At 48.1% G+C, this 9,769-nt stretch overlaps 1 protein-coding gene across 1 annotated transcript; it reads right to left on the bottom strand.

Moving 5' to 3' along the window:
- Nucleotides 1-3,916: 3,916 nt before the first annotated feature.
- Nucleotides 3,917-6,652, bottom strand: KLHDC7A (kelch domain containing 7A). Its single transcript, XM_075327132.1, has one exon. It carries the CDS (start codon nt 6,524-6,526, stop codon nt 4,457-4,459), a length of 2,070 nt encoding a protein of 689 aa, XP_075183247.1. The 5' UTR covers nt 6,527-6,652; the 3' UTR covers nt 3,917-4,456.
- Between the last annotated feature and the right edge of the window lie 3,117 nt (nt 6,653-9,769).

The following is a 9,769-nucleotide window of genomic DNA, read 5'->3' as shown; positions in this document are numbered from 1 at the left end:
GTAATGTCTGGGGTTATATCAGCACTGGAGCGTTATAAGAGGGGCTGATATCAGTCACATATGTAATGTCTGGGGTTATATCAGTACTGGAGCGTTATAAAAGGGGCTGATATCAGTCACATATGTAATGTCTGGGGTTATATCAGTACTGGAGCATTATAAGAGGGGTTGATATCAGTCACATGTGTAATGTCTGGAGGTTATATCAGCACTGGAGCGTTATAAGAGGAGCTGATATCAGTCACATATGTAATGTCTGGAGGTTATATCAGCACTGGAGCGTTATAAGAGGGGCTGATATCAGTCACATATGTAATGTCTGGGGTTATATCATTACTGGAGCATTATAAGAGGGGCTGATATCAGTCACATATGTAATGTCTGGGGTTATATCAGCACTGGAGCGTTATAAGAGGGGCTGATATCAGTCACATATGTAATGTCTGGGGTTATATCAGCACTGGAGCATTATAAGAGGGGCTGATATCAGTCACATGTGTAATGTCTGGAGGTTATATCAGCACTGGAGCATTATAAGAGGGGCTGATATCAGTCACATATGTAATGTCTGGGGTATATCAGCACTGGAGCGTTATAAGAGGGGCTGATATCAGTCACATATGTAATGTCTGGGGTTATATCAGCACTGGAGCGTTATAAGAGGGGCTGATATCAGTCACATATGTAATGTCTGGGGTTATATCAGCACTGGAGCATTATAAGAGGGGCTGATATCAGTCACATATGTAATGTCTGGGGTTACATCAGTACTGGAGCATTATAAGAGGGGCTGATATCAGTCACATATGTAATGTCTGGGGTTATATCAGTACTGGAGCATTATAAGAGGGGCTGATATCAGTCACATATGTAATGTCTGGGGTTATATCAGCACTGGAGCATTATAAGAGGGGCTGATATCAGTCACATATGTAATGTTTGGAGGTTATATCAGCACTGGAGCGTTATAAGAGGGGCTGATATCAGTCACATGTGTAATGTCTGGAGGTTATATCAGCACTGGAGCATTATAAGAGGGGCTGATATCAGTCACATATGTAATGTCTGGAGGTTATATCAGCACTGGAGCGTTATAAGAGGGGCTGATATCAGTCACATATGTAATGTCTGGGGTTACATCAGCACTGGAGTGTTATAAGAGGGGCTGATATCAGTCACATATGTAATGTCTGGGGTTACATCAGCACTGGAGTGTTATAAGAGGGGCTGATATCAGTCACATATGTAATGTCTGGGGTTATATCAGCACTGGAGCATTATAAGAGGGGCTGATATCAGTCACATATGTAATGTCTGGGGTTATATCAGCACTGGAGCATTATAAGAGGGGCTGATATCAGTCACATATGTAATGTTTGGAGGTTATATCAGCACTGGAGCGTTATAAGAGGGGCTGATATCAGTCATATATGTAATGTCTGGGGTTATATCAGCACTGGAGCGTTATAAGAGGGGCTGATATCAGTCACATATGTAATGTCTGGAGGTTATATCAGCACTGGAGCATTATAAGAGGGGCTGATATCAGTCACATATGTAATGTCTGGGGTTATATCAGCACTGGAGTGTTATAAGAGGGGCTGATATCAGTCACATATGTAATGTCTGGGGTTATATCAGCACTGGAGCATTATAAGAGGGGCTGATATCAGTCACATGTGTAATGTCTGGGGTTATATCAGCACTGGAGCATTATAAGAGGGGCTGATATCAGTCACATATGTAATGTCTGGGGTTATATCAGCACTGGAGCATTATAAGAGGGGCTGATATCAGTCACATATGTAATGTCTGGGGTTATATCAGCACTGGAGCGTTATAAGAGGGGCTGATATCAGTCACATATGTAATGTCTGGGGTTATATCAGCACTGGAGCGTTATAAGAGGGGCTGATATCAGTCACATATGTAATGTCTGGAGGTTATATCAGCGCTGGAGCGTTATAAGAGGGGCTGATATCAGTCACAGGTGTAATGTCTGGGGTTATATCAGCACTGGAGCATTATAAGAGGAGCTGATATCAGTCACATGTGTAATGTCTGGAGGTTATATCAGCACTGGAGCATTATAAGAGGGGCTGATATCAGTCACATATGTAATGTCTGGGGTTATATCAGCACTGGAGTGTTATAAGAGGGGCTGATATCAGTCACATATGTAATGTCTGGGGTTATATCAGCACTGGAGCGTTATAAGAGGGGCTGATATCAGTCACATGTGTAATGTCTGGAGGTTATATCAGTGCTGGAGCGTTATAAGACGAGCTGATATCAGTCACATATGTAATGTCTGGGGTTATATCAGCACTGGAGCGTTATAAGAGGGGCTGATATCAGTCACATATGTAATGTCTGGGGTTATATCAGCACTGGAGCGTTATAAGAGGGGCTGATATCAGTCACATATGTAATGTCTGGAGTTTATATCAGCATTGGAGCGTTATAAGAGGGGCTGATATCAGCACTGGAGCATTATAAGAGGGGCTGATATCAGTCACATATGTAATGTCTGGTGTTATATCAGCACTGGAGCATTATATGAGGGGCTGATATCAGTCACATATGTAATGTCTGGTGTTATATCAGCACTGGAGCATTATAAGAGGGGCTGATATCAGTCACATATGTAATGTCTGGGGTTATATCAGCACTGGAGCGTTATAAGAGGGGCTGATATCAGTCACATATGTAATGTCTGGAGGTTATATCAGCACTGGAGCATTATAAGAGGGGCTGATATCAGTCACATATGTAATGTCTGGAGGTTATATCAGCACTGGAGCGTTATAAGAGGGGCTGATATCAGTCACATATGTAATGTCTGGAGGTTATATCAGCACTGGAGCATTATAAGAGGGGCTGATATCAGTCACATATGTAGTGTCTGGGGTTATATCAGCACTGGAGCATTATAAGAGGGGCTGATATCAGTCACATATGTAATGTCTGGGGTTATATCAGCACTGGAGCGTTATAAGAGGGGCTGATATCAGTCACATGTGTAATGTCTGGGGTTATATCAGCACTGGAGTGTTATAAGAGGGGCTGATATCAGTCACATATGTAATGTCTGGGGTATATCAGCACTGGAGCGTTATAAGAGGGGCTGATATCAGTCATATATGTAATGTCTGGAGGTTATATCAGCACTGGAGCATTATAAGAGGGGCTGATATCAGTCACATATGTAATGTCTGGAGGGTATATCAGCACTGGAGCATTATAAGAGGGGCTGATATCAGTCACATTTGTAATGTAATAACCTGACCCCTCACTGTGCTGGCATCTGGTCATGAGAAAGATGGATCTTATTATTTTTTATGGTGATTCAGAAGGCTTGGAAGGGACGGTGGAGGGGGAGAAGTGGCTCATAGGTGGAGAAAGAAGCAGATTTCTCTTAGGCTTTGTGCACACAGTGCATTTTTATCATGTTTTTAATGCATTTTAGGCTATGTGCACACGGTGTGGTTTTTTTTCATGCGTTTTTCCTTACTTATTTTAATCAATAAAAGCCTCCCATCAAAGCCTATGAGAATCGTGACTTGCTGTGCACACACTGCTTCTTTTTTCCTTTTAGAATTGTTGCTAAAAAAAGAATCAGCGTCATTTCTTTCAGCGTTTTTTTCAGCGTTTTTGCACCCCGGAATGCACAGACAATGCGCACATAGCCGATCTCATCTGCGGCAAGTGCACTATAATAATACCTGCGCTTGTGCCTTTAAGGGTCATTGCTATAACAATACCATCACTGACAGTGTGTGCGGAGGATTTACATGGCAAATATTCCCAATCCCTGTTTGCATATGACGTGGTGTATTCGTGGCCTTGTTAACCCCGTGGTCACCTGGACTGGTGCAGCTGAGTCACACACAGAACAGAGAATATAAACTGCTACATTGTAACTTTTAATGATTAGATACTCGGTGTAAGTGCTCTGTCTCTTTACATTTTCTTCATCATCTCAAGGGTTAATGCTGATCTCATAGACATAGACATAAAATATGCATTCACCCCCCCCAAATCTGAAAAGAAAAAAAAAAATCCCATCTCGGAAAGTTCATCTGTGAGTTAGTGCGCGGTGTGCAGTAATTACCATGAATGTTGGTGTTTTTACCTGCTCGGCTCCGGGATTTATCGCCCTCATCCAGCCTTTATGAATACAGAATCTATGTATTAGGGGAAAAGGAGAAGAGGAAAGTTTGTGTCTTGCAGAAGAGACTTCGGTGCGAGGCGATGAACTTGCTGGAAGCCGCAGTTTGGTGCATTTGTCATGAGAATTGCCGTTGTAGACAATGAATAATTAACACCTTCCTGCTTTTATGTCCTGTACGTGGATTTAGCCGATGTCAAGATCAGACTCTTAGCAAATTTCCATCGCCATCTTCTCTGCCATTATCCATTTAACAGAAATGTCTAAATCGCGTTGTCAGCTGCCTCATTGTGTGCCCTTGACTGGCAGAACAAGGACGAGAGGATAGAGGATGCCATTTGGTAAGGGCACGGTTTGTAGATCCACGTCCGTAAACCTGGGAGACACTTCGTCGGCCAGGAATCGCAGGTGAAAGTTTCTGCTAATGCAATAGATGTTATTATCGATGACCACACATTGGAAGGGGGATGGGTAGGGCATTGCGTAGGTTGCACATTCGTACCAAATCCTGGCTCGGATGTTGCAGCGGTGGACACTTATCCCCATGTTGCGGTTCAGGTCAAAGCGGTAGAGAAAGCTGTTGGCGGCCACGATCTCTGTTGTCCTGTCTTTACTGCCGCCGATGAGACACTTCTTCCATATTTTTTCCCGATTATTATATCTTAAGAGCATGTAACGAATGGTTCCACCCGTCACGTAGATCTCATCATCATACGCAGTCCCCATATGAGCAACTGCAAAGGTGTCATTTGGAAGAGGCGCGATGTAGCTCCACCTGTTTTGCCGTGGGTCATATCTTTCAACGGTGTGAAGGCATTCGCCCCCGATTGCATAGAGGTAGCCATCAAGGGCTACCAGTTTGCAGTGAGGTCGGGCCTCTTTGAGCGAAGCCATTTCTTTCCACGTTTCTGTCAAGGGGTTGTAGCAGAAGACACGTTTGGATGGCTTCATTTGCCTCTCAAGGCCGTCAGACCCAAGTGCGATGAATATATAGTTGAACAGGGTGGCCATTGAGCAGCCCCGGCTGACGGCTTCACTTGGGATGGTGGATAAGGCGTGCCACTCGTCATTGTCGCTGTCGTAATAACGTAAACCGCTGTTGCTTGCGACTTGGGTATCAATGTCTGCAACGACCACAAACTGCTTCCCCTTCATCCTCCCCTCAAGAATCAGGTCTCTCTCTGTGGCGTTGAGTCGCCCATAGACTGTTGGGTTCTGTAGGACTTGTAGGTAGTCATCACTCATTATTTTGTAGGCAGCCGCTATGAGGGCATCAAGGTTGTGCTTCTTGGCCATACACAAGACATCATAACAGGTTCCCAAGTCAAGAAGTACATCAGACATGGTCTGTCCATCCAAAGAAACGTGATAGGTGTTTGGTCCTGATTGTACTACTTTGGGACCATCCTGATCTTGCTGGATGGGGAATGATGAAGGTGCCATCATAGAAGAAGTGATATTCGGCTGGATTCCTTGAGTGTTTGTGACGTCTTCCTTCTCTTGATGGTCTCTGAAGGCACTTTGTTTGTCGATGGATTCTTCCATTGTGTTATCCTTTGCGTCGTCATCATTAGGTGTTTCCTGTTGACCGGTGATACTAATGTCCTCCCTTTCAGTAGATGGTGGTAAATCTGAATTGGGTCCATGAACTTCAGTATCAAAATGACGAGTTACGGCATCTGTGACCGACTGAGGTCTTAACTCCGCCATCTTGTCTCCGAGTCCCCCAGTCGTGAGCGTTTTCATTGGGTCAGTGCTGATATCTTCTTGCTTTTTTGTGGAGATGATTTGGTGGAGATGTTCTTCTGCTTGATTGTCATGATTTGGGGGGAAATCTCCCAAGGACTCTGACTTTTCGAGCATCTCTCCACCTTCTGGATCCTGCCTGCAGTCCTGAGCTTTGCTGATGGCTTGCTCTCCGTCACACTCATCTTGGCTGGAGGTATCACCTCTAATTTGCGGTTGGCTTTGCAGGGGATCATCTTCGTGCCGTTTGTCACTCTTGAGGTGGCTTTGATCTTTGCAGGTGACATCAGCTGTCAGTAATGGTTCTCGATCCTCAGCAATGTTCTTGTTTCCGTGCTCTGTGACCGGGTTGTTGTGTACACGCCTGAATCTCAGATTACAAGTTTCATCACCTATGTTATCCTGTCGAGGGGCTTCCACGGCGGGGCTCTGCTCTGGGCCACAGACCGGGTCACGCTTGCCATTTGGACCAGTGCTCTCGAGTTTTCGTAACTTATAGAACCGATAGGCGAGTGCCAATATAAACACGGCAGTAGCTGAGAGCGCTACTTTCCCTATCAGCTGCATGTCCAACTGCCAGACTTTACTCTCCCACACGGTGTTAATCATTATTCTGTATCAAGTGAGAGCGCAGGAATGTCCGGAATCCATGTAATTACCTTTGCTGTTGAAAACCAGTTGGGTCTGCTCTAGAGAAGAGAGAAGAGCCCTCTGTTGCCCAGCGCTACCTTGTATCTAGGCACAAGTGCGTTTCGACAGCCTGGAATCCTGCAGCACGAGCTGGGCAGGACGGTATCGCCATCTGCTCCACGCAGCTTTGCATATTGAACCGGAGTAGGAAAGACAAGTCACCAGACACCCGTGGAAACAATGTGACACTCGTCTACTGCTTACAAAGTCAACACAGGTTGTACATTCCCAGTACTATATACTGCACCTTCGTATTACATGTCAGCACCCGGACTGACCAGTTTCCCTACGTGGAGCGTTGTCACCAGAACTCACCTTTGTTGTAGGTAATTGTCTGGAGTCAGATTAAGGGCTCGTTCAGACAAGTGCGTTTTCGGTCCGTCACACATGGACAGCACAAGCACTGTTTACTTGAAGCATAAAAATAAAAACAACAAGAAAGGGAATCTGTCAGTCTGGTGAACCCTCCTAAGCCGTCTACATGGGCATGAAGGTCACAGGTCACTAAAATTATATCTCCGATCTGATGTCTTATCCCAGAGAAATCCACTGTTAAGATCTATGGGCTGGACATAGATCTCCCCGAGACGCCGCCTCTGGAGCTTATTGTAAATTAAAGGGGGTGTTATCAGTGTGAGACATGTAATGACTGACAGTACACTCTCCTAATGTGATGACTTTCACAAGGTGGCGCTAGACACTACTAGTATGCAGTAAATGGAGAAGTAGACAGGCTGAGATCATAAACCAAGAAGGCATGACCGTACATGGGGCAGACAGAGACTAGGTCAGGATACAAGCCGAAGGTCAGGGTTCCAGAAGAGTACATATAGGGAGCAGGCGAGAACATGGTCTGGAGGAAGTCCGAGGTCAGAAGCCGGGAAGTCATAACAGAAACAGGGGAGGACAGGCAGAGACGGGTCAACAGCAGTCCAGAGTCAAGAGACCAAGATCTGAACACTGAGCACCATGGGAGCCAACAGCACAACTGTAACCAGGAAGTACGACTGGTGACGTCTTGAGCGAACATGCTCCCTAATGAAGCAGAGCAATCACCGGGAATGAGCAGCATCTGCGAGAGCACCTCCAGGACCAGCGCAGAACCCAGAGCTGTGAACAACCAGCAGAGCATTCATCCTGCAAAACGCTCTGCACCATAAGCAACATATACCGCCTCTGCGGGAGAGCATAACAGAACGATACACAATGTTGTGAACAATGGAATCGGGACACCTAATCTACATTTCTCACACTGGTAATGCCCCCTGTCATTTACAATAGGCTCTGGAGGCGGAGTCTCAGGGAGATCTATGCCCCGCCTATAGATCTTAACAGCTCATTTACATATTAAGAAAAACATGGATTTCTCTGGAATAAGACATCAGATCACAGATATAAAGGTATTATGCTATTCCACTCCTGTGCCGTGTCCCTCGCTCCTGTGCCGTGTCCCTCGCTCCTGTGCCGTGTCCCTCGCTCCTGTGCCCTGTCCCTCGCTCCTGTGCCGTGCACCTCGCTCCTGTGCCGTGCCCCTCGCTCCTGTGCCGTGCCCCTCGCTCCTGTGCCCCTCACTCCTGTGCAGTGCCCCTCGCTCCTGTGCAGTGCCCCTCGCTCCTGTGCCGTGCCCCTCGCTCCTGTGCCGTGTCCCTCGCTCCTGTTCCATGCTTTTCACTTCTGTGCCATGTCCCTTGCTCCTATGAAGTTTCTTAGTCTCCTTTTTCGTCTCCTTGCACTCTCTTGTGCCTGTGTCCAGTTTCTTACTCTCCTTTTCCTGTGTCCCTCGCTCCTGTGCCGTGTCCCTCGCTCCTGTGCCGTGTCCCTCGCTCCTGTGCCGTGTCCCTCGCTCCTGTGCCGTGTCCCTCGCTCCTGTGCCGTGTCCCTCGCTCCTGTGCCGTGTCCCTTGCTCCTGTGCCGTGTCCCTCGCTCCTGTGCCGTGTCCCTCGCTCCTGTGCCGTGCTCCTCGCTCCTGTGCCGTGCCCCTCGCTCCTGTGCCGTGCCCCTCGCTCCTGTGCTGTGTCCCTCACTCCTGTGCCATGTCCCTCTCTCCTATGAAGTTTCTTAGTCTCCTTTTTCGTCTCCCCGCACTCTCTTGTGCCTGTGTCCAGTTTCTTACTCTCCTTTTCCCCCACACTCTCCTGTGCCGTGCCTCTCGCTCCTGTGCCGTGTCCCTCGCTCCTGTGCCGTGTCCCTCGCTCCTGTGCCGTGTCCCTCGCTCCTGTGCCGTGCTCCTCGCTCCTGTGCCGTGCCCCTCGCTCCTGTGCTGTGCCCCTCGCTCCTGTGCTGTGTCCCTCGCTCCTGTGCCATGTCCCTCTCTCCTATGAAGTTTCTTAGTCTCCTTTTTCGTCTCCCCGCACTCTCTTGTGCCTGTGTCCAGTTTCTTACTCTCCTTTTCCCCCACACTCTCCTGTGCCGTGCCTCTCGCTCCTGTGCCGTGTCCCTCGCTCCTGTGCCGTGCTCCTCGCTCCTGTGCCGTGCCCCTCGCTCCTGTGCTGTGCCCCTCGCTCCTGTGCTGTGTCCCTCGCTCCTGTGCCATGTCCCTCTCTCCTATGAAGTTTCTTAGTCTCCTTTTTCATCTCCCCGCACTCTCTTGTGCCTGTATCCAGTTTCTTACTCTCCTTTTCCCCCACACTCTCCTGTGCCGTGCCTCTCGCTCCTGTGCCGTGTCCCTCGCTCCTGTGCCGTGCTCCTCGCTCCTGTGCCGTGCCCCTCGCTCCTGTGCTGTGCCCCTCGCTCCTGTGCTGTGTCCCTCGCTCCTGTGCCATGTCCCTCTCTCCTATGAAGTTTCTTAGTCTCCTTTTTCATCTCCCCGCACTCTCTTGTGCCTGTATCCAGTTTCTTACTCTCCTTTTCCCCCACACTCTCCTGTGCCGTGCCTCTCGCTCCTGTGCCGTGTCCCTCGCTCCTGTGCCGTGCTCCTCGCTCCTGTGCCGTGCCCCTCGCTCCTGTGCTGTGCCCCTCGCTCCTGTGCTGTGTCCCTCGCTCCTGTGCCATGTCCCTCTCTCCTATGAAGTTTCTTAGTCTCCTTTTTCATCTCCCCGCACTCTCTTGTGCCTGTATCCAGTTTCTTACTCTCCTTTTCCCCCACACTCTCCTGTGCCGTGCCTCTCGCTCCTGTGCCGTGTCCCTCGCTCCTGTGCCGTGTCCCTCTCTCCTGTGCCATGT

Source organism: Anomaloglossus baeobatrachus, chromosome 11 (assembly GCF_048569485.1).
Source record: "Anomaloglossus baeobatrachus isolate aAnoBae1 chromosome 11, aAnoBae1.hap1, whole genome shotgun sequence".
NCBI lineage: Eukaryota > Metazoa > Chordata > Amphibia > Anura > Aromobatidae > Anomaloglossus > Anomaloglossus baeobatrachus.
Note: the sequence above shows the minus strand (reverse complement) of the source record. Positions and strands in the feature narration are given on the sequence as shown.